The sequence below is a fragment of the Gavia stellata genome, chromosome 2 (genome assembly GCF_030936135.1).
Source record: "Gavia stellata isolate bGavSte3 chromosome 2, bGavSte3.hap2, whole genome shotgun sequence".
Classification (NCBI taxonomy): Eukaryota; Metazoa; Chordata; class Aves; order Gaviiformes; family Gaviidae; genus Gavia; species Gavia stellata.
Window position 1 is genome coordinate 39,195,014 of NC_082595.1, and position 25,737 is coordinate 39,220,750.

Below are 25,737 nucleotides of genomic sequence, written 5' to 3' on the forward strand. Positions count from 1 at the left end.
AAATCTTTCTCCATAGGGTGCAGTGACTTCTAGTTAAATTCCTTGTCCTGTTTGTTAGTTACAATCTAATTAAGTAGACCTATCTAGTTAATCTGTATTAAATCCCATATATCCAAGATACCGTCTCTCTCTTCACACTTACTTAAGTCCCTGTCTGGCAAGTTCAGCCAGAGTGATTCAGACTGACATTTCCAAATTAAATCAAAAGTCTGTGGATTTTAAATGGAGAGTCTGAAGCTCAGAAATTGTGGACCTTTGACTTTGAAATGCACTTTTCTCTTTGGCCTGATGTAGTGTAAGCTTGTTGGTATGCAAGTTCCAGCACAGATTTATCTATTTACTCAGGTTGTTTCTTAGGGGATGATTTCAGGGAAATCAGGGGATTTCAGGGCAAGAGAGTTTTATCAAAATTAATCGAGCTGGATAGAATTGGTGTGTGTAAGACCGTGTTGTAAATATTGTGTAGCATTTTGGCCTAGAGGGCACCCTAAGTACATTTTTGCAGTTAAGAAAGAAATAAATACAGGAATTGTTTGAAACGTTATCCAGGACCGAATAGTCACATCGTTTAGCAAAGGAGACATTCAGCTGCCTTCTCGTTCACTCTTTGGGAGCACCTCCATAGCCATCAAAGCACCAAAATTCATCACTGGGTTTCACAAGAGCGGGTGCCTGGGAAATCTCCACTCTTTGAGACATGTGCCCGTTCTGTAATGAAGGGAAACCAGGTGCTTTTGGCTATCACATGTCACTGTTTGGATGGCACATGCTTGTGGCAAAGAAACCATTTGTGAGGTGAGTTTCCCTTGAGGAGAGGCCAGGCCCTTTTTATTCTGGAACACGCTCTTCCAGTCTCTCTCCCTAACAGTCGTCACAAAGCACTTCTGCTGAGAGTTTTCTAATATGGTGTCATAAAAGCAATCAGTTACTTATTTTAAAATGTAGAAAGAATTAATCTTAGCTTATTAACAGCTCTGCTAGCCAGAGATGGAAACTGCTGAACGTCTGAATAAATCTAGTCTGTTCATCACTTCATGGAGTCTATAATCCTTAGAGAGTGTCAAAAATTTACAAGACATCCCCGAATGCTGAATTTTGCATTGATTTGGACCTCACACTTATTTGAAAGACATTTGAAATAACCAAGCAGACAGTTCCCTCTGAGGAACTAAATCTCTGAGGAGGGATTTTAGTTATTTTAAAAGGGTGTGAAATCTCCTAAGCCTGTGAAAGATGCTCAAGATACTGTGACTTGGGACAGGGGACAAGAGGCTTTTTGATGACTAGCAATGGAAGCTTTCAAATTTCTGGGGATCCTTGTGATCTATGCCTGTCAAAAAAAAAAAGCAGAGGAGAGTAAACCCATACAATCATAAGTTTGTGTAGAAGCTATTGCTAGTTTCTAAATATCACAGAAGTGAGCCCTAAATTTCATGGGTTAATCCTGTTTAATTTTAATGGATCTACTAGTACAAGGAACAGCTGAGCAATCAGACCTTTACAAAGCTCCATATATACTGGCATCGATCTATTAATGTTCATTTCCTAGCAGTCGCAGCAAGTAAGTGTAAGGAATCAAAACTGTTAAAAATGTTGTTTCTTTGTTTCTTAACAGATAGGGTGACTTAAGAAGTTAAATATAAGACAGAGGGTGAGAATGATGATGTAGCCCAAATTAAAACCCATGAGAAACGTTTGCTTTGCTAAGAGAAAAGGAGAAAATATATTGAATATATTAGGAAGATTAAAATCCCTGTTTCGACTGAATGAGCCTTCTAGATGATGAGATGACTCTAAATCTTTGTTCATGAGCAAACATTTCAGTATCTACTACGGAGGGCTAACTATGCATGTTTTGCATGCACACTGTTTATATATAGTAGGTGGCTTTTGTAAATCATGAGGGGAAAGCATCTGAGTGAGCAGAATAGAAAGGACTATTGACAATGTATAAAACAGCTGGTATGTGTTTTAACTGACTTCAGACAGGAGCACATGAGCTTTCTACTTGTTTCCAAGGCAGAGTAAAGTTGTATAATTTTAGCGTCATTGATCCTTGCAGAATAGCTTTAAATCTCCCCAATAATTTAGTCGGAGAGTCTGCACAACTAGATAGTCAATCTGACTTTTCTCTCATGGTAGGAAGTGGAGGAAGGAGGAGCCGTGTTTGGGAAACCAAAAGTGGGGTCTCAGCAAACCAGGTTTCCAAGCTTCAGTCTTTGCTACTCCAAGCCACCCCCCTTTCAAACCATTTTCTACAATACACTGACCTCTCTCATTACAGCTGACCAGAACTTTTCCAAGAGAAGATTTTCTTTTGAAAGAGGTAATTTTGATGAAATAGAAACCTTTAACAGGAGTATGCCTGTTGTAGCAAAAAAAAAAAAATCTTTTGAAGAAATACTGGAACAGAACTTCCATTTTAAGCTGATGATTGATTTCATTTGAAGTAAAAATAATGATACACTGTGCTACACTGCATAAAATGTTTAAACGGCAAACAGAACAAAACACTTCAGATGCCATCAAAATAGAATATTTCAATCAACCTCCAAGTGATTTTTAAATTGTGTTTCATGGGACACTGAAAATTGTTCACTTTTCTTCCATTTCAGGAAGGAAAAATCTTCAACATCAGGTAATTTCACAAGGCAAGCAAACATTGCTTACAAGCCAGCTCCGGCCTCTGCTCTGCTCATACCTCTGCAAAAAATGCAGTCCCATGCAGTGCCCCAAGGATGGTTACCAGATGATAAAGGTACCATGTGTTAAGACATTTGGGAAGGCAATATGACTGGGGGCATAGGCTGTTTCTGAGCACAGAAGCGTTAGATCTGTGGACTGGGGCAGGATCAGGATGTGTAGGAGACAGGGGCAGAAGGCAGTGGGATGACTCTGGCCTCTTTGGGGGGACAAGGACAGCAGGGTCATATGGTTCTACTTCCCCATGAGGGAAGCCTTTGTTTCCCCCAAGACCACTGGGGAAGATTGAAGCCCCTACAGTCCCAGTGCGCTCTTTCCCTAGACTTTCCAAAAGCCTCCTGACATCCCAGGTGTCTTCTCATGAGCCCCAGACCTCTGCCAGTTCCCACCTATTCCCACCTGCTGCTGCTGCAGGGGTTGGAGAGGCAGCAGCTGAGGCCATGTCTGGGCATTAGGACCTGGTGACCTGCTCTCCAGTCTCAGCAAAACTCAGACCGTCACAGGAGGGAAGAGCAGCTCTCTCTGTGTGACAGTCATGCATGAGCCTCAGCAGAAAGACCTGCCATCTTTGTGAGTGCCATGTTAGAGGGAATGAAGGCTACAGGGTGTCAAATGTTGGGAGGAACCGATGGCAGCATTTGCAAATGCTTCCCCTGCCAGAGCCAGCGGAGCAAACCTTTCTCTTAAACAACCATTGAAATCATTTGCTGGCATGTTGCAGGTTCGTTGTGTCAAGGGCAGAGACTAAAGTTTAATTATCAAAGCGTGGATGAAGGGGAACTTGTTCCCCCTTTACATGCACATCTGGATGTCCCTCCAGGCCTGGTCCTGGCAGAGCTGCCCGAGGCCGGCTCTGCAGCACCCTGGGGGAGCTTCATGCCCAGACGCAGCAGGCAGGCAGCCCCCCTGCCCTGGCTCCCTCTTTGGGAAACGTGACCTTCAGGGAAAGTGGGCACTGGCAAACCCCTGGGCTGGGTCTCCCATAATGAACATGCCTCATGAATAAACACACAATGCAGGCAAATAACTGGCTGCCTGACAGTAAAAAAAGCACAAATATTGACACAGGGAGAAGGCACCCCTGAGGCAGCATTCACTGCAAACCCTTTTCCGAATGAGCAATAGTTAAATGTTTGTCCTTGCCTCTTTCTTTCAAAAGTAGGGCAAATATCTATAGAGTTCCCAGTGGGGAGGTAATCTAACTTTAACTTTCATACAGTCAAGTAAAACACCCGAGACCCGTGTTAGGGATGCAAGCAGGTCGTCTGAATTATGATTATTCAATATGGTATTATTTTAATCTGACATGCCTCTCACGTGCTTCATTTAGATTCATCTTGACCTGAAAACTGTAATCTCAGTGCCTTTATCCTTACAGGTGATTTATCTTGTTGCAGTATCCCCCCCCCCCTTTTTTTTTTTTAATATAAATATTTATTTTAATAGCGAAACCCTGCCCGTGAGGCAGACCGGCACATTTCACTGGCTTGGGTCCCCTGAGCGTGGTCTGGGTCCCCTTCGAGCAGCAGTCTCTTGCTTTTGCTCTCGCTCTTGCTAATTGTGGCAAGAAGACAATGAATTAAGAACCGCGGGTGGTGAGAGCAAACACCTCCCCGGCAGCCGCAGCGTGCTCCGGGTGTTGCTTCCTCGCTCGCTTAGAAGACAATAGCCGAAGAAATTAAGGAGGGGGAGAAAATGCCTGCTCCTTCTGTATGAGATAATGGATGAGCCCGGGATGACCTGTTTTTTTCCTTGCGGTGGAGCGGTGCTGAAGACAGAGGGCACCAGCGCCCAGCCCACAGCCGTCGCCCCGCCGCCAGCGCGCCAGCTCGGGGCGGCCGGAGAGCCGCCGATGCCTGCCTGGAGCAGGCAGGGAGCCACTGCCTCGCCCGGCCAGGTACGTCTCAGGGGTGACCCTCCAAAGAGCCCGCGGGGCTCAGCCGTGGGGCTGCCTGTGGGGCAGGCGGGGCAGGCAAAAGGCACTCCGGAGACGGGCTCCGGGGCTGCCCGGGGAGCCTACTTCAGGCGGCTCTGCCTGCGTGCATGTGTCGACACACAGCCGGGACGGCGGCTCTCCTCGGAGCATCGCCTTCCCCGTGACTGTCTCCAGCCCTCCGCGCCGCTCGGCGGGCAGCCCCGCGGCGGCCCTGGCCCTGGCCCCGGCCCCGGCCCCCCTGCCCGCTGCCGGGGAGGGACGGGGGAGCGGCGGCCAGTCCGGGGCGGTGCGTGCCGCGGCCGGTCTCCGTGCCTCGGGGTGTGCGTGTGCGTGCGGGCGTGTGCGTGTGTGCATGCGGGGAGACCGCGGCAGCAGCGCCGGGCGGAGGGCAGAAGTTCGGGGGAAGCGCCGGCGGTGCTCGCGGGCGGCCGAGCCGGCGGTGGCGGGGCCGGGACAGCGGGGCGCTGGGGCACCGGGACAGCGGGATGACGGGACAGCGGGATGACAGGACAGCGGGACACCAGGGCAGCAGGACAGCGGGGTACCGGGACAGGGGGACAGGGGAGCGGGACAGGGGGCAGCGCTCCGGCCGGCGGCCCCGCCTGCCGGGCGCTGTCCCGGGTGCTGACGGCGCTGCCGTGCAACAGGGACCCGGCCCGGCCCGGCCGCGCTCCCGGCTCCCCGGGCGGCGGCGGCGGCGGTGGCGGTGGCGGTGGCAGCCGCGCCGCCCACTCCCTTTCCACCACGGCGTTTCAAGCCTGCAAGCCCAGCCGCCGGGCTCGCCGCCTCTCCCCGCCCGCAGCCTGCATGCAAGGCAGGCGTGCCGGTAAGGCATGTCAGGGCTTTGCCCGCCGTTGCCTTAGTAACTAGTATGTATTTTCCCCCCGCTTGCATATGTGTGTCCCTGGCTGAATTACAGTTTTGCCCCCTACACACGGAAAAGTTAATCTAAACTGTAAAGCGGTTCCTTTCTTCCGCCCTTCGCTGACCTTTAAATGACATTCCCCGTCGCTATCAAGGCAGATTGCTTGCTCTCTCTTTGCACCCCGTTCTGTATTGGGAGAGGAAATCCCTGAGCTGAGAAAGATGCCGTCAGGTAGTCAGAATGCGAGAAGAGAAGCTCTTGTCACCCCGCTTTCGGGGCTGGGGCCTCTGGGGCCAGGCTAGGACGCTTCTCCGATGAGCTAAATACCTTGTGAAACTTTCAAAACTTCCCGGGGAGGGAGGGGAAGGTGTGTGCCGTCTGAAGGTGCGGGAAACAGCCGCGTTGGCTTGAAAAGCGGGCACGAAAAGGATCAGTATAAACTTAACGGATGCGAGTATGCATGATCGTGTGTCAAGGAAAATAAATACGTGTTTTAATCCCTCTTGAAACTTCCTTTCGAGAGGCCTTACCCAAGCAAATTGAGCGGGGCATTTGCGAAAGCAGTCCTCTCCTCCAACTGTGCAGGGTTGCTTTATCGAGCTCTGGTTCGACATCGATTTCCCGATTAGCGTGTTTCATCCCCTATTTCTGTGCCACCAGGTTAAAAGTCACTAGGATGACGGCTGCCTGGGCACCTTCGAGAGCGATGCTGTAAGACTTCGCTGTGATGCTATTTGGAGCAACTTGGGCGCTGGCGGGGGGAAGCGGATGCCGTTTCCTACATGTCCTTAAACCATGTGCAGGCAAGAGGAGCCCATGAAATTGGTAACCTGGGTCTGGATGACATCGTGCAACAAAATGTTTGGCGTGCTGCTGGTCTTTTTCCCTGCTCTGCTCCTGGAGATGGACGTGCTGCCCAGGAGCGCCGGGCGGAAGGTGCTTCTCTCCGCAGCCTCCTCGCAGCGGTCGGTGGCTCGGATGGACGGGGATGTCATCATCGGGGCCCTCTTCTCTGTCCATCACCAGCCGCCGGCTGAGAAAGTGCCAGAGAGGAAGTGCGGGGAAATCCGGGAGCAATACGGCATCCAGAGGGTCGAAGCCATGTTTCACACTTTGGATAAGATCAACGCCGACCCGGTCCTGCTACCTAACATCACCCTGGGCAGCGAGATCCGAGACTCCTGCTGGCACTCCTCGGTGGCCCTGGAGCAGAGCATCGAGTTCATACGGGACTCCCTCATCTCCATCAGGGACGACAGGGATGGAGGCACCCGCTGCGTTTCCGACTCGCAGCCCCAGCCCCAGACCAGAGTGAAAAAGCCCATCGCGGGGGTCATCGGCCCCGGCTCCAGCTCGGTTGCTATCCAAGTCCAAAATCTGCTCCAGCTCTTCGACATCCCCCAGATCGCTTACTCCGCCACCAGCATCGACCTGAGCGACAAAACCCTGTACAAGTACTTCCTCAGGGTGGTCCCCTCCGACACGCTGCAAGCCAGGGCCATGCTCGACATCGTCAAGCGCTACAACTGGACCTACGTCTCCGCCGTCCACACGGAAGGTAGGTATGGGGCAGCCCACTGCCTCCCCCGGGAGCCCCCGGATGCCCCCCGCCCGGCCCCGGGGTGCTGCGCCCTCCGCGGGGGCTCCGCGAGGACGGGCCGGTACTGGGTTCCCCGCCGGGACCCCGGGGGAGCCGGCTTCTCCCCGAGAGAGCACCGGCCGCTGCCACCCGGGGAGACCGTCAGGGGAACGGGGAGAAGTGTTGGGGGGGATGCGGCTTTCCCCGGCGCGGAGGACCCCCCCCGGCCCCGGGCGCCGCGGCCCCGGGAAACGAACGGTAGGGCTTTCAGCAGCGCAGGAAAGCCCGCAAGAAATCGGGCGTCTCCGCGGCGGCCCCGTCCCCCGTCCTCATTCACAGGCAGGGTGGTCCGTGTCTTTCTAAATAAAAAGTTAACAGCCGCGCGTGTGGAGCTGATCGCGGCTCTGGCTGCGCCGTGGGGCAGTCGGGAGGTGGTCCGTGGGGCTGGCGAGCAGGTCTCACGCACACGCTCGGTCGCTACCAGCACGGGAAGTTTGGCATTTCTGCCTGAGCAGAAGCGAGTCGCGGGTCGGCAGGGACTCCTGGATCAGCTGCTGGCTTTGCTGCCTGTCAGCTCCTTTTCTGGGACTGCGAACACGGTGGAAAGAAACCTGAGAATCCCTCTGCAGCCCAGGTAGCCCCTGCAAAGCCACGTCCCGTGGGGAGGAAGGGGCAGTGGGTAGTTTGTCGGCAGGTCCGGGCACGCATCTTTTCATGCAGCTTGAGCAATAGCAAAAAATACTGCTCTGTACAATCTGCTCATAGTCAACAGGTTTTATTAATTTTAAATATCAAAAGAAAAATATGAAAAGTACGGGTAGTTTGAAAGGACACGTGGGTTTATAGCCGGGCTAGGTGGACCAACATAAATTACAGAAGTAATTGCATTTGACAGAAGGCAAACTCTTCTGATATACTATTGTGACAGCCCTATGAGATTTTTAAGTACAAAATTGCAAACCTGACCACATAATTGCTGTAGTTTTGCCGCTATTGTTTATTTAACTGTATCTCTCGTATGGATTTGATTTATGATTCCCTCTGGTTACTGAGCTGACTCCACACCTTTTCTTCTCACAGAGATGACTAAGTAAAAAGAGTTAAGAAGATACAGTATGATGAATAAATAAAAGAATCTCCAGGAAGAGTTGCATGTGCAACATTCAAAGGTGAATTGGATTAAACTGGACACCTAAAACATGAAAGTGCTGCAATTTGGGGGGTGGGGAGGGAGTAAGAGCAGGAAGCAATGACCTGACGTTTGCAGTTCATTTTATGCCCTGTTCAGATGAGAAAACGAACTGCTAGCAAGAGTTGGATGTGAGTTGTTAAGGTCCTCTATTGCTGACAGAGAAGGTTAGATCTTGTGGCAGGTCAGGGTGAAAAATAAACATGAAAGGGGTAAATTATTTGTTGGTGTAAATCGCCGTCTCTCCCTTCAATGCACTTCGGGGAGCTATGCTAACTCAGTGCCTGAGGAGCTGCCTCAAGGGACCTGCTCCCTCCCTCTCTCACTCTGGAGATGTAACTCTGGTTAACATTAGTGGGACTTACCTCTTTTGGAAAAGACAACAGATTATGAAGGTTATTTGTTAATTTGTTTTTAAAAGATCAGTATAAGTAGTAATTTCAGTAATTGCTTGTGAGAAATTTTAATTAAATATCTATTTTTATGAATATGTTACTGACTGATGAAAAATGCTTGTTGCAAGATATTTTTATAGACGTGATACTTCTGAAAACAGTGCATCAATTCTACCTCACAAGGCAACAGTCTCCTCTTAGGAAACAACACAAGGATTTTGCAGATTATGCAGCTCGGGATTCATATTTGTTTTTTTATTATTATCACTAATCTGTATCTGCCATACTTTTATTGTTAGATTCACGCTACAAATTCCACTGGAAATATGTAGCAAGCTTCAACTTCTGTGCTTCTTTCCGGAAAGACAGTTATTAACCCCATCCCAAATGCTGTTGGGTGGATTCCAAAGACTTTTTTTTTTCTGTTTCAAGTGAAATTAGTATTCATGAAGATTGGTTGAAATTGTTACATTTCTGTTGTTTCAAATCCCATGCATTCACTGTGAGGGATCTCCTTGCGGGCGTGTTATAGGTGGGATCATTCTTTTCAGACAACACAAAGCTACTCTGAATAATAGTCTGTGTGAACAGGAGCGGCTCCATCCCTGCTATGTTTGGAAACATGGGAATAAAGTGTAGTTAGAAACATTCCTCCTCCACACTTACTCATAAGTCTCTACACTGTCTTTATGGTGGGCTGCAAAATGTGCTGGGAGGAATTCTAGGGTATCATGGGTTGGAGAATCACTTTGGCAGGGACTGTGAGAAATGGGCATGTTTCTAGGAAATGCACAGGTTGACACTATGAAGTTAATTGTTTCACCTTCCGAATACTCCAGATCCAGCCTGGTCACCTCTTGAGCGCAGAAAAGCTGCTTAGTTTCTACCCAACACCTCGTTCTCATGGGGATGGACAATCCTCAGCTTTTGTAGCCACCCAACCACAAGGGGATGCAATGAGACCACTGAGCTGACCGCCTGCCTGTGTCAGCTAGCCCTGCTCCTCAGTCAACACTGGCCCAGGGTCACAGAAATAGCCCAGAGGTGATGCGCCCTTTCTCAGACAATCTGAACCATCCAGCTCCTTCCTCTACTCCTATACTCTAGCTGGAATTATTTGAACGCCCAAAACAATACCAGTCTATACAATTATTCCTTTAATGAAAACCAGAAATAAATACCACACAATCGGTGCCCACATTTCCTAACATGAAGCCTACACATGCCATGAGAATGAAGATAATAAAGTCACCCAATCTGTAGCATGATGTCTTTAAGTAGTCCCCAATATCCTACTTTGCATTTGACATGAAAGTTTATTCTTCATGTGTTAATACGATAATTAGCGTTAATCAGTGGTGATGACATTTAGCTGTATAGAATCTCCACACACTAGTTCATGAAGTTGCATGGAGGTATGCCATACCTGTTGGGTTTTTTTTCACAGTTGTTTATTAAGAAGTATAAACGTTGCACTTGGGTAGAAACTTCTCAGTTAGTGAATAAAATCTGTTTTCAAAGGCCCACATAGCACATTGCTCCTTTTAGATTAAAATTGACACATAAAGCTCCACGTTGAAGAACAAAGAAAAGCGAGTGACTATGTTTGGTTATTTTATTATGTATCTCAGTTGAGCATAGTTGCACACCATGAGAGTGCATTTTTTTCCAGAGTGGGCAGCAGTCATTAAACGATGTGAGAAATCTGTGCATCTGCTGGTGGAAGGCTGTGTGACTGTATAGTAGCTGCAAGGCATTTTCAAGGCTATTTTTTTAAGGATTCTTCAAATGTAATTCAGTGCTGGAGTTCTTGGCGTGTGTACATCTCAGCTCTTAGGTTTCAAAGTCGTTCTTATCTGGAAATGCACATAAGTGGATGTCTAACTCCAAGCCAAGGCTTCCTATGGAAATCAAAGGCATCAAGAGCACATGTGTTAAGTTGGGCACAATCCTGAGTGTGATAAGGGCAGAAGGAGCTACGCTTGCTAAAGGTTACTTTCCAAGTGAGATATTCTGGTCTTCGGTGAGATAACCTCAAAGTCAGGTATTATTCTCAACTTACCAGCCAGCCATTGGTTATTTGTTAAAACTCTGAAAAATTACAGGGGACACTTTCTTCCTTGCCTGGAGAAGAGCCCCTGGGCTGCCCCTGGCACAAGGCAGGCAGGCACCACCTCTGTGCTCTTTTGATGCTGCAGGCACAGAAGTTAATAGAGTTGTCTCCAGAAAATGCAGGGCAGTTGTGAGATTGCTTTAGGTTACGCCAGCTTCCAAAACCCACAAGGCGCCTGCACCCTGGCTGGTGATCGGCACGGAGTCTCCACCAAATCCCTCACTTTTAGCTGTTCCTCTTACACATGAAGCAGGAGAGATGATGGTGTAAGAAGCCTCTTTATCACCTTATCTTCCAAATATAACACTTCTGAATAAGCAAATAGAAATACTTAATGCGTGTGCCTGGCTTTTCATTTAAATTGTTTTATAGGTTTTAGCCTTATAAAATGTATGTGAGGTTTTTGGTTCTGTGAAAAAAAAATCTGAATCTGCAGAATAGATCTGTTTGAGTGCTGTTTGCAATTTATGGACCATTCTTACACTTTAGTATACAAATACCCCTTTATAAACAAAATTTCAATTTCAATAGATTAACATGCAGTCTTAGTAGAAACAACTTTGGAAATGGAATGATTGATTTAATTGCACCAAAGTTTGACTCTTTATAGATTAATTTTACTGACCACTGAGATGTTTCTGGTCTTGATCAATTTTGTCAGATTTGTATTGCAAGGCTGTTCATTTGCTTGAGTATAAGGCTTAAAATAAACTATGATGAAGCAGATAGCACAACTGTAAAGACTTTCAGATCGAAGTAGATGGTAGGTAGATTGTCTTCACAATGATTTTTGATAATCTGACTGCTGCACACTCTCCATTGTAGTAACGTACAAGAAACTCATAGGTATGGTTATATATGTTGGAAAGAGGATGGAAGAGAGCGAATCTTGCGCTTTATTGCAAATTTCACAGGAAATAAGTTCTTTCAGTAGAACTCACTAAAGTAGCTTTAAAGGTGCTAGAAAATAATACTGCTGTTTAGAGATAACTGGGGCAATATCCATCAAATAGCTCAAAGGAATATTTTTTGTGGTTCATGTGTTTAATTTCTCACAAGGTGTTCCTAACAATATTATTATTTCTGTGGTGCCAATCAATGATTGATACTTTCTGATAAAACTATGACCAGGGAATAGAGAAAAGCAACTCCAATGTTTGAAATTTCGGGGTTTGCAAATATTTCTATAGGTACCAGCAGTGACAAAAATGCGCTTAAAGGTTAACCTCATGAAGTGTTGTGAATGGTGCCCGAGATGTGTGTTCACAAATATTCCAATCTATTTTTTTCTCCATTTAACTAGTTTCACTAACCATCTTCAGAGGCTTTGTGATCGGGAAAAAAAGAGAGGAATATGTCCCAAGGAGGACAGAAATTCATTTGAAAACAAGCAGGGACTAGAATATTCCCTACATTGGACACATTAATTATATTTATTAGAAGGTACTGGGAGAATCATTTACATTGATTGAAGCTGACAAAATTATTGTGGGTGACAAACACCATAGATATCAAGAGAAATTCCTTCTTGAAAATACATTGCTTTGCAGTACTCCTAAATTCGCAAATAATCTAGCTTTTCAACTACACAATTGGCAGCTGCATGAGTTAAATCAACTCAAAAGACTCATCTAACTTCTCTGCCTGCCTTCTCAGCAATCTTGCTAGAGTTCATATTTATCAGTCGGCACCATGGGTTCATTTGTGCTTTACTTCTATTTTTTTCTGCATTATGCCCTTGCTTTCAGATTTGTATGTCTTTGTAAACTCCTGTAGGATCGTTGTCCCACTGAAGACTGTTTTAAAAAAGTTAAATGATCTTGGCTTTCTCAAAAAACTACATGAAAATGCCTCTAAAATGTTCCTTTGAACATATGGTTCGTAATACGAAGGTGCTTGTGCTTAGGTTTCTCAGTCAGAAAACCAAAAGCTATGTGAAGTGAAATCATATAACTAGAAGTAGTGTCACCCATTGAGAAAGATTCTACAGCTCCTGCATCAATGAGCTGGTAACTGTAGTGGGAGGCCAGAAGCATTGCATCTGCCACCCCCAACCCAGAAAAGTGCTGACCAAAGTCATTACTAACTGGTGCTCACCGACCCGTGCGAAACAAAGCAGGGATTTCAGTATATTTTCTGGGTGGCAGGTGTTCGCAGCATAAGCCACCGTCACAGGTGGCAGTCATTAACACCTGTGCTGGCAGTCTGAATGGGAGGGCCAGAGACTGACTGGACATGAACTACAGCAGTGTTTTGCCTAAAGAAACCATCCCTTCATCTATGGGTATCTAAGGGATGCTAAGGGATACCGCCAGAGATGGGGGGAGAGAGGTGTGCAACAAATGAATGCCACTGGTAACCAGCTCAGTTTTGCTGGCTAATTTTTTAGACTGGATCTTTTCCCAAACACTAATATTGCTATTATTATTATTACTATTAATATTAATGTACAACTTAAAGAACAATTTCTAGATCTGGTTTGCCTATCAACACAGCACAAAGTTGGCTGTTGAGAGAGGTGGCAGGAGTCCTGTGATCTTTGAAGCCCTTGTAGCCATTGCTGCCTGTTGGGCTGAGGCCCTGGTTCCTGTCTAGTACAAAGGAGTCCATAAGCAGCTGTTCATGGACCCTAGAGCTGCATAAAGCCACTGAATTCAACTGAGTTTACATCATTCTTAGTTCTTTACCCTTGAAGAAACACTTACAGGATGACGGCCATTTTTTAAAACTCTGTCCCAATTAGAATACCTCACACCGTAGACAAATGGTGTATAAGAAGTACGCCTAAGAATGGCATACTAAAGGCTCTTCATAGTAATTGTTGTATGTGAAAAATAAACTGTCTTTGGCTGAGGGAAGGAAATCAAAATTAAAGAAATATAAAAACTACTGTACAGGTCCTGCAACAGTGGGCTGAATATCAAAAGAAGCAAGAGCAGGGCATGTACAGAGCATACCTTCACAGCTCCAGTATGTAGCAACTTCCCAAATACTAGGGCTACCAGCTGCCAATGGACCTTTCCTTTATGAATTTGTCTAATGCCTTTTTGTAACTATTTATACTTCAGTCTCCATAGTATCATAACAATGAATTCTATAACTTAATTGCATGTTGTGTGAACAAGTGTTTCCTGTTATTTACTTAAAACTATTCCTTGATGACTGCGTTACCTTTGTACATTCATACAAAACTTCTCATCATTTGTTAATCCTGATCATTATTCTGTACTTCTAATTCCAATATGAAATGTGAGGAAACAGAGCTATATTCAATATTCAGTGTGGGGATACACTACAGTTAAACTCACTTGTGAAGTAACAATTTCAGTATTGCTCTGAGACCTTTCCTAATAAACTCCCAGTAGTCCATTACCTTTTTAGCTACCACCATGCACTGAATGGATGTTGTCAGAAAATACTTTAAAATTACCACAAAACTTTTTTCTTAAACGGTATAGCCTACTACAGAAGCCATTACACACGGGACTTTTCTCATGTGCATTACTTTTCATTTATTAACACAAAATTTATTTCCTACACTTTGGTTCCTATCTGTTAGCCAATTATCAATCCAGGACTTTCTGTCTTATCCCATATTACCTGTATTTCTGTTAGAGTCTTTAATAAGGGACCTCATCAAAAGCTTTCTTAAATTCCAAGTACTCTTTAGTGATTGTATCATTCATACAGTTACCTGCTCCAACAAAGAAGTCATAAACCTCTAAGGTATGTATTTTCTCTGCAAAAGCTATGTTCGTTCTTCCCTAATATGGCATATTTATTTACTTGTGCATTAATACTGGTTTTGTTATGGTTCCTACCAATTAGCTCTGTGGACAAATATCTTAAGTCTGCAGAAATATGTCTGTTGTTTATTGGATTACCCTCTATGCCTCTGTACTCTCTATAAATTCTGTTAAAAAATAAAAACTGATATGTAAAAATATAAAATTACTTTTTCCACTTTACCGCTTCCATCTGTTTTGGTACTAAGGCCAGTTTAACAGGTGGTAATATACCACAACACAAAATTAGCTGGTATTGGCAATTTGTTGAAGTCCATCTTATGGATTCATTCTAAAATACATTCTATTGACACTCTAAGACAATGGTTCAGTCTTGTCCTACATAAGGAATAACCTTTGTGTGAGAACCATCCTATCTGCCTTCACAGGCAGTGAAGACTCAGAGAATTAATTTAACTTTTCTGTTATGGTTTTATCTTCCCTGAGTGCTCTTTTTATATAACTGGTTATCACTGAATATCAGGCAAGTTTCCCATTTCTGGAATATTTGAAGAATGGTGGGTTATTAGATTCTATGCCTTTATGTCTCAAAATTGTTTCATCTTGTTTTATTGTGGTTTTGTATTTCATTTGCCAGGGTATACACTGTTCTCCTTCCCTCATTAGGACACAACTTAGACTTTTTTAAGTATTTGTTTTATCTTTCTTTTCTGTTTCTTTTCTTTTTTTTTCTTCTTTTCTTTTCTTTTCTTTTCTTTTCTTTTCTTTTCTTTTCTTTTCTTTTCTTTTCTTTTCTTTTCTTTTCTTTTCTTTTCTTTTCTTTTCATAGCTTTAGGAAATTTACTTTTCTGCTTTATCATGCTGGCTTTTTTGATCCTTTTGGGTTTCAGCTTTCAGCCTCTTGTATATTGCTGAGTAGTCTCCATGTAATTTGTTAGTATTTCACTCTTTTAGGCACTCCTTTTAATTTCCTTGAATTTAGCTTTCGCATTTTTATATAATTTATTTTGTTTTGAATTAAATATTACTATTACTGATTTTTTATTTCACATGCAGCTTTTTCTGTCCAAATATGAATAAAGAACAGTCACAATTACAGACTTTTTTGGATAGTTAGGTCTTAATAAGGCCTTGTATACTGTTCGGGGCTAAATCAAGAGTTGCAGCTTCTTTTGTGAGTTCAATGAGCAGACAAGTTAACACATGAAAAAGAAATCAATGCACAGTATCTACGATTTGCCTTCATTTTCCTTCGTTATCTACCCTACATTCTGTCAGTACTACATACAGAGCCAGGGTGTGTTAATAGCATTTTGTGACATGTGGGGTGCTTTTTAACGAAAAGTACTGTGCGTCAGAAGCTGTCCTTTCCTCTTGTGACATGCCACTACCTAGATAGCTTTTGTCTATCAAAAAGCAATGTGACAGATATTTCATTTACTGAAAAGACATATTGTTTGTTATACAATGCCATCGTCCTCTTTTTGAGCAATTTCCATTTGTATTCTCTCTTGAATGTTTTTAAACATATGAATTTCTTAAAGTATATTTGAATTATATGAACAGCCAGCAATGATTTAGAAGTCTCTTTGAAATTTGATAGAAATGTTGTAAGGATAGGCATTTGGCAGTTCTGGTAGACAAAGCAGAGAAGGTCATGTCCCGCACTGATGCAGAGAGCAAGTGTAGCTGTAAGGCTCTTGATCCAGTGCTCATTGAAGTCAGTTGGTGGTCCTCTGTTGAGTCCAGTCGATCCTGAATGGGGCTCAGCATGGCCATCAGATGCTATCTTTTCAGGTTACGGAACTGACATTCCTCATAAAGTACTAAAAATCCACAGGGCTTCTGAATCCCACAGCTAGAAGGGTCTCATAGTTAATTGAAAGTAGTGTAAAATTGTGTGAAGGCAAACTGTGTTTGTTGGATTTGCATAGATAGTAGAGGATATTCATATACGTAATTTTTTCCTTCCAACTGGAAGGTGGCTGAATCTAGTTCAGTTCTTCCCATGCAAATTCCCCAGTGAATTTAACTCTTCTTTCTCTTTGCAAATTTTTTGAGGAGCAAACTTCCATTTTTTTCAATGCAGTCACAATTTGCAGTTGTTTGACCAGCAACTTTCATCCTTATGGATTTGTACAATCTAGTAATTCCCCAAACATTTATTCAAACAAAACTCATCCTGGCAAACAGCAGTAAGAACCAGGCATGAACATTGCTGAAGTGACAGCTATTTGAAATCTGAGTAAGTGTTCATAAATACTTTCTCAAAATGTCTGGCCAGGCTCCACGGAACATTAAATGTCTCCTCCTATGTGGAGTACAATGTAAAAGATAAATTTGTAATTAATTGTCAGGAAGTGAGAAAACCTTTCATGCTTATTTATATAAGCCTTTCTTAGCCGCATGGTGCTGTGGGGAGGCTTTAGCAAATGAAAATTTGTCATGTAGACCCTCGTGCTGGGTATTGAAAGATGGTGATCCTCCTAGTGAGAATGCATTTCTCTGACTGCAAGCTCCACATGCATAAATCTCAGTCTCTTGCCTGAGCAGCAAATATGTGAAACTGAATATTGACAGTGCTGTAAAGGAATGCTGTATTATCAGTATTGCTAAAACTGGTAGGATGATTTGAGAGACTGGAAAGTTAAAATCCACTCCTACTGAACTGATCAGAATGGGTTACAGCAGCGGGCTGACAGCATTCTCTTGGAGGATCCCCTTTTTTGCCAGGCCATTATTGCCTGGAAGGATAAACTCATATTCAGGATCAAATTAAAAACCCTACAGCTATATGAAGCAAAGTGCTGAGCCGGGACAGTCGCTCTGCAGGAACAAAGGTGTTCAAGATTTTAAGAAGGGGGAATGAGCCAGGCAGCAGCCCCAGCAGCCCAGGTATCACTTAGGCACAGCACACCATGTGGTAACTTCTTCACCTAAGCCATCTGCCTTTTCATTAGTCCTTTCTTGTTCCCTTTCCCCTCAAGGCACAGGACCCCTTGTGGTCCTCAGCTGTGGTCCTCAGGTGTCACTGCATTCCCTTGTAAATAGGCTTAGCCTTCCTCTTTCACGTGAATACCTGCCCAACTCAAACCATTCTTTGTCTGCTTTCTAGTTTGACCAGGACTCCAACATCTGACAGCTCAGTCTGTGCATACTAAGTGACACGGTGCCAGTGCCAGTCACCTAGAGCCATAATTCTCCTCCTTCCCATGCAGTGCCAACTTGCAGGTGAAACTACAAGAATGACAAGAAGGTTTTCCAGGAGCTCCTTCTGGATTTGTCGTTGACCTCAGAAAGAGACAGCCAATATTCTGTTAAACACATGCCCCTAACCATGCCTGCAATGGTGTCCTCCAATATTGGCATCCTGCAAAAGGGTAGGATAAGGATGTAGTAAAAATCTGAGTGTGCAGCATGAGGACAGTAATGTGCAAAACTGATGTTATGAAGTTGAGTGAGGCAATTAATATTGATTTCAATATATTATGGAACAGCCAAAAATGGACGGTGTTGAGTTGTGCCAAAAATCCAAACACAAAAGACAAATGAGCTATGCGAGACAGCTCTGCCTACCAAGACAGCAATCCCCAGAAAAACAGTAAGATGATGATTCAGGATTCAGCTGAAAAAAAGTTGTAATTAAATTAAAACCAATCAGTGTGACTCTATGGAAAATAGGTCTTCTCAAACAAACCTGATTTTATTCCCTGATGAAAGTGCAAACTTGGTAGCTACAGATAACAGTGCGGATGAAATAGCTTGGATTTCTGTAAGGCACTGAATTAGTATTACAGGATATTTTTATTAAAAAAGCAGTATGCTATGTCAGGAAAACAGACATCACATAAATTAAAACAGCATACTGACCTCAGCAAGTAAAGAGTGAGCATCAAATGAGATTATGTCTACTGCATTGCACAGAGCTTGACAAAGGGTCTAATGCCTCACTGTCTTCTTCAATGATATACAAAGCATAATTGCTGACAAGAAATGCAGATTTGTGAAATGGCAATTAATGAGGAAGAAAAGGAAGATTCAGATCTCTTGGTAAGCTAGGCCCAGTCTAAGAAAATGCATGCTAGTACAGTCAAATGTCAACCATAAATACAAGAATAAAGCACATGTGCAACTTACATAGGAGAACTGTGTCCCTGAAAGAAGCCCTAAGTATACTATATGGTTATAGAGGAGCTGTAGCCAAAAAAACCCAACCCAAAATACAAAAAGTTATTGTCATCCTTGAGACAGTGGGAACTTTACCTCAATTTAAGGATTATTAGTATAAATATTGCTATTCGTTGTTCAGTTCTGTTGTCAACATTTTAAGAAGAAAGCTAAAATATTGAAAAGAGATAGGGATAAAATTCTAAATGCTTTGAGGGCTGAAAAAAATGCCTTATATCAGGAATTTAAACCAGCTTAGTCTGTCTGGTTTGTCAAAAAGAGATAAAGCTTGATTTATCAAAAAATGTTTCATTTTCCTCCACGCAAACAAAACCAGTATCCAGGCTCTGTATCCTGATGGTTAAACGCATAACAAACACCAATTGCTGGTAAGCCAGCAAATTCCAATTAGAAAAAGGGCAAACATTTTCACTTCTGATGATGATTAACCACTAGGACAAATGACTGAGTAAAGTGATACGTTTTTTGACTTTTGATGTTCTCTAATCAAAATTTGCTGCAGATGTTCCAGAACAGTTTCATTCAACATGCAAGTCACTGGACACAGTGCAGTGGGATCTGGAGTGAATATATGGGCTGGCATTATACAGGTGGTCAGATATGAAGAGCTCATGGTTCTTTCTGGCATTAAATCCTATTCATTTATGGATACTTTTGATATGTAAGCAGGCAGAAAAAACCTTTAATTTAAAGAGTAGCTTAACACTCATGTGTTCGCTCATCTGCTCAGCTGTATCAGAAAATTCAGAGTATCCTGTGCTGTTGATACTGATTGTAGAGGAAGAGAAAAATCAGGATGAAATAATCCCCTCAGTCAAATTAAGTCCACTGTTGCAATTTACATGCATAATTTAAGTCAGTATTTGTTCCCTTACTAGCAGTTGGTGCTTGTTATGCTTTTTACTGTTGGAGCCCTTCAGTTCCTACTATTTTTGTTTATTTGGGGGAAATTTTCAGTTTCATGCAGATTTTATACGGCTCTTGTTCTCTTACTTGTGACATAAATGTTGGCCTCTGCGACTGAAGAAAACAGCGAGTTTTCTAAAAGGATGCAGTGACATTTTTCTATGGTTTCATTAATTAGAATACTACTTTGCACCTGAAATTATATCATTCATCTGACAGACCATGCAAAATAAATAAAAAAGCACCCCACGATGGAAGACAAGTTGGTAGCTAGGTTAATTAACATTTTTACCCAACAGTTTTTCTAGAAAGGAATTCAGCAGTGAATTTTGTGAGTATTTGTTTTCATTTTAACAGAGAAAATACAGGCATTGATATTTTCTGGATGTTTCAGAACACAACCAGCATGATATAGATGCAATGAATATTTTAATGTGCTCTTACAAGGCAATTTAGAGTGTAGTCATGTTTGAAAACTCATTGTCCTTGTCACACCTTCTTGTGCCTTTTCTACAGAGTCCAAATATATATGAAATAATGTATTCCACTTTTGTCATAGCTGTGGTGTTGCCTGTGAGGTATGAAGCAGAAATGTGCTGGTACCACAAATACCCACAGTCACATCACTGCTTTTTATAGTTCATATCCTGAGGACATATGAATAATAAAATGCTCTTTAAAATTCTGGCAATACATCTGTATTTACATTCAGAACTGTGATTAGGCTTTAATGAAGTCAATGGGAGATTAGCTATTGACTGAAATTTAGCCATACGTCTGACTTGATGGAAAGATCCTTTAAGGTGCATAATACTCTTGCTTGATCCCAAAAGGTATGTGAACACTAGCTTAACTTTAAGCACTTGAATTATGGAGGACAAGAATTAACCATACACTTACAGGACACCGTTTCTAGACACTGCTCACATCACAGCAGTGTCCAGTGCCTTACAAGATTAGGCACAATGTGCTTATCTCACATTAAAGACAGGCTTTCTTCTGATAAAGCTAACATTTATAAGCCTTGTAAAGGTCTATGTAGTGGGTTAGGCTAGGGGAAAACCAAACAGCCTCAGAACTGTCCATATCAGAAGATTATGAGAACTGTTGAGTGGGTTGACTAAAGGCTGCAGCCTGCTAGAGAAAAAGGGCGGGATTTTGGATGTGCTGCTTTGAAGAGACAGGTAAAAGTTAGTTGCTGCTGTCTTTTTTAATTTAAAGTCCAGTGCTGAAATAACTGATTATATTGGCTATCTTTTCTAAACAGAAGATCAAGGTAAGTAGGCAGCTACCTGAATGCTGAAACTACATTGGTTTTGCCCATGTAAGAATCAGGATTTATTTTTAAGCATTTTATTTGTTTTGCTTTCATTACTCGTTTGCTAGAAACTGGATTACGCTAGGGCAAATGTCACCTGGATTTTTTCCTCTCTCTTTTTTAATGAATACTTTGAGTGCTGATTTGTATGTGCTTAAATTCACGAGCTCAGACAGCTCTTTTATCATAATACCTGCAGAAAAATAACATGCAAAGCAGAAAAAGAAAGGAACTACTGTGTCTCCATCACACACAGACTTCTCCTGTAAAAGGCTACTGGCTTTTTGGTGTTGCCAGCCTCCTTATACTAATACAAACTTTAACTTCCAAGGAATCTATCTTAAATTGTCTGGCCTCTAACAAATACTAACTTAAATTTCAGAATATGCAATATTTTGTGAAACAGAAATTTAAAAAAATCACAAATTACAGCTCATACTCAGAATAAGCACTGTGTATGCTTCATTGCCTAGTAGGCTTAGTAGGTTTCATTTTTATTTCAATAGCCAGCAGAACGCAGAAGGTGACTGGGAGCTGCCACGAAACAACACTGGGTTGCCTTGTTTTGGGGAGAAATTTGTTGAAATGAAAAGATCCTTGTAGAATCACTTGATTTCACTGAATCAGCACCTTCCAAAGGGGGAAACACCCTATAGGAATTTTCTAACTGGCTCTGCCTCTAACTCTGGGTTTCATCATCCCATCCCCTAATAATCACAGCCTGTACCTTTCTCTACCAAGTTCTCCTAGTCTTTCCTACAGATTCCTGCTCCAGGCCTGTATCTCAGAATCTATATTAATACCTAGAACAGTTTCTAAAAAGCTCAGTTGACTATTTATTGTTTTCAGAAGGTATTGCCTTCTGGAAAAGCACACACTTATTGCCAAATCACTCTTCTTCAGTACCGTTCTTTTCATGTTTTTACCATAAGCCACCATATTTCGGTAACTTGAACAACCAGGTGTAAGCATCTCTGGACCATACGGAACAGATGATCATGCCCTCAGTCACTGAGAAGCACATTTTCTTTAGGCTGAAAAAAAAAAAAATCTGTCTGAGCTGACCTGCAAGCTTAGCTTTCAGACAGGCAAAGGATTTGAAAAAGGCTTTGTAGTCATTACAATTAGATCATGATTAGCCTTTTATTACTGTAAGTTATTTTAATCTAAAAATAGAATTCACTTTCAACCTGATTCCATTGATGGCAATGGAAGATTTGCCACTGATTTCTGTAGGAAGAGGGTTTGGGTATAATTATTACATAATTTCAATGCAAATGTACATGCATACAGGGAAAATCTACATGTATATGAGGAAAAAGGCTTATAAAACAGGGGACCTGAGGGAAAGCCTGGACATCTTACTAATAGAAACAATATTTCTTCAGTTTGCATTATTTTTATGTAGAATGATTTCAGGGATACATTCTAAAAATGTAAATCTTTATAAAGAATTTCTTCATGGTAATGTACATTTGAATTTCAGTCTCAGGGAAAGTTGGCTCTATGCTGCACTAATTATCTTTGTGGTGAAAAAGTCCATTGTTATTTAGAATAAAGGGAAAAGGATGTTCTCCATGCTGCAATCAGGAGCACCAATAGGCAAAGGCATGAATTTTAACAAACAAGAGGGTGGGGATGATGCACACCTGCAAGCACAGATGTTTTACACTTAATTTCTGCAACTTTGATTTTTTTCAAAGCATTTAAGTTCTGCATGCATTAAGGAGTTCTGCTTCACTGCTAATTAGGGAATAGATCCAGTAGACAAGAGGGATCCAAATATGTTTCACAGTTACATGAAGAAAACAAAAAAAAATGGGGATGTTTTATCTTAACCCTAACTCACCTTGAAATGGTGATTGGCTACAGCTCAGCTGTAGAGATAGGTGATTCATTCATGTATTTATTATGGAAAAAAAGTTCTTTGGACAACTGAAAATAAATTATTTCAACATTAAGAAAATGTTTTATTCTGGGGCACTCTTGGTGGTTCTTATTTTACATATTATCTCACTGATCACACTAACTGGAAGAGATTCTGGATCAGCTTTTCCTCTGAAAAGACAGGAATACCATTTTGTGAAGCATTCCTGTCAAATGTTACACCACTGTATTTTGCAAGAACTTTTTTTGTGCCCATTGTTCCAAGTGGTGGGTTGACCCTGGCCAGCAGCCAACTACCCACAGAGCCACTCATTCACTCACTCCCTACCCCATACTGATGGGATGAGAAAACTTGTGTGTCAAGATAAAGACAGTTTAATAGATACAGTTAGGGGAAAAAAACCCCAAGTGAAACAAAGGAAATTGCTCACCACATCTGACAGGCAGACCTACACCCAGTCAGTCTCCAAACAATGATCCCCTTGGAAGCCCAAACCCCGCTTCTACCTCAGTTTTTACTGCTGAAGCATTGTCACGTAGTATGGAGTAACCCCCCGGCCAGTTTGGGTCAGCTGTCCTGGTAGTGTCCTCATCCAGTTTCTTGCCCATCCCCAGCCTGCTCACTGTGGGGGAAGGAGGGGGCAGAGTGGGAAAAAGAGAAAGCCTTGGTGCTGTGCAAGCACTGTTCAGCAATAGCTGAAACATTGGTGTGTTATCAACACTGTTTTAGCCATAAATGCAAAGCACAGCACCATACAGGCTACCATGAAGAAAGTTAACTCCATCCCAGCCAGATCCAGTGGAGTCCAGCTCAAGAAATACCTTATTTCAGTGATTAAGTCACTCTCCTGTGTGAAAGCTGTATTTTCTGATGCTGTCATGTCAAAATTGAAGCCATATTGCCCACTTCTCTGATGAGTGCTCTAAAAGCTGAACTGCTTGACTTGAACTTTTATGTCTGCAGAGGCCTCGTTGAGTTCGCAATGTCGGCATACCGAAGCTTTCACAACTATCACATTAGAGTTAATGGCATTAGCATTTCAAACTGTAGCTAGTCAAGTACTTAGAAGTGTAGTATTATTTAATCTAGATTTACAGCCTAGAGCACTCTAATGGACAGTTCCCAGGTTGGATGCTTCATGCTTAAGTAGCCTGGATATCTGTGTGACTGACTATGCTGACAAGTCATAGGGACACGTTACAGATAAATGACATTTGCTACACTGAAGTTTGAAAGTTTCCTAATTTTTAGGATATTCCCAAGTGTTCTAGAAACAGTGATTGAGAACTTCCTGTTTTGAACTTCATGTTTTGAAAATGAGAATTTCAACTGTTTTGAAATAGGAAACATATTTTAGGAATGCAGAGTAGAGGCAGAGGTCCAACTTTGGTGCCACTTGAGCAGAAGTTTCCCAAGATACAGTCCAACTCAAAATCATGTGATTCTTCAAACATCTTCTTCATGGACACCCCACATCATATAATTGTGTGTGTACACTTAACCCATTTTAAAATCCAGCCTGGTAAGTTCCCTAACACCAATAGTTCTCTTGGAATGTTGTTCTAGAATTTAATTCTTTCTACAATTAAAAGCTGCTGCTTAATGCTTTGCTTTTGGTTCTTGCTTTGGAAGGGTTTCTTTTTGATCCGAGAAGGAGATTGAGCCCTTGGATAGCTCACTTTAAGTAACATCTTCCTATCTTCCACGATCTTGATGGCTACTCTTTGAAACTTCACCAGTTTTTCAGTATCTTGTAGTACTGGATATTATTGCAGAAGCAGTCATACTGCTGTCAAATAGAATGAAGGTAGTATGATCTCTCTGTTACTAGAGTATTGCACTTACTTACATAACTAAAAAACAATTGCTTTTTTTTTTAGCCACAGCATTACTTTCAGTGTTGATTTATTATAATCCCTAAGCCAGTAATTATATCCCATGAGGGAGTCCAAGATCCTGTATATGTGGCATTTTTAGTTCCTGAGAGTTTAAATTTGTGTGTATATTTAGCTGCATATTTCTTTCCCTATGCCCAGTTTACTGAATTACCTAGATCATGCTGCATTAGTAACTTGTCTCCCAATCTTTCTGTCGTCTGCAAATATTATTGGTAATGCTTCTGTATTTTTGTTTTTTCAGGTCACTGATCAATGTTAACTAGCAAAATCTAAGAACAGATCCTTATGGGACACAATAAAAAGACACCCGTTCAATGAGTGTTCCTTCACTGCAAGTATACATTGAAACCTACCAGCCAGATTTTAATTTATTTTATGTATGCAATACTGATTCTTATCACTCCAGGTTCATAGCCAAAATGTCATGCAAAATGGAGGTAGATGTCCTGTAGAAATCTAACTGTATTGCATTATTACTTTTAATAACCAAACTTGGAAATCATTGATAGAAGATATTTTAGATAAGTGAATTTGAAAGATCTAGTTTCCACATACACATAACGATTGGCACCTGTTATACTGCGCCATCCCCTTAATTTTTTTCCTACCTAAGTTCCATGTCAGCTCCTGAGTTATTTTGTCCAGAATGGATGTCAGGCTGACAGACCTGTAATTACTCAGGTTAACTCACTTCTCCTTTTAAAGTACTGCACAACACTTCCTTTGTTGCAGTCCTCTGGCACTTTGCAACTTCCGACAGCTATTGAAAATAATTTCTAGTAGTTTAGAGACCTTGTCAGCAACTTCTGTCAGAAGTTATCTGAACACATCTATTTTAAAATGCCTGCCTTTTGGAGCTGCCACTTGATTTCCTTCTGAGTTGGGAAGGGAAATTACCACTCATCATCACCATCAACACCATCATCATCTTCTGGTATGTATACATTATCTGTCTCTTTCCCAAAATACAGAACATAAAAACTTATTGAATGTTTCTTCCTGTTATGCAGAAT

General features: G+C 42.5%; 1 protein-coding gene across 3 annotated transcripts in view; it reads left to right on the forward strand.

Moving 5' to 3' along the window:
- Window positions 1-6,299: 6,299 nt before the first annotated feature.
- Window positions 6,300-25,737, forward strand: part of GRM1 (glutamate metabotropic receptor 1) — a 192,018-nt gene continuing 172,580 nt past the window's right edge. For 2 of the 3 annotated variants that reach the window (XM_059828801.1, XM_059828808.1), the window contains exon 1: window positions 6,363-7,062. In XM_059828801.1, coding sequence (XP_059684784.1) covers window positions 6,363-7,062 — 700 coding nt within the window. Of the gene's footprint in view, window positions 7,063-25,737 lie in introns of all 3 variants that reach the window. The other variant, XM_059828794.1, reaches the window with a different exon arrangement.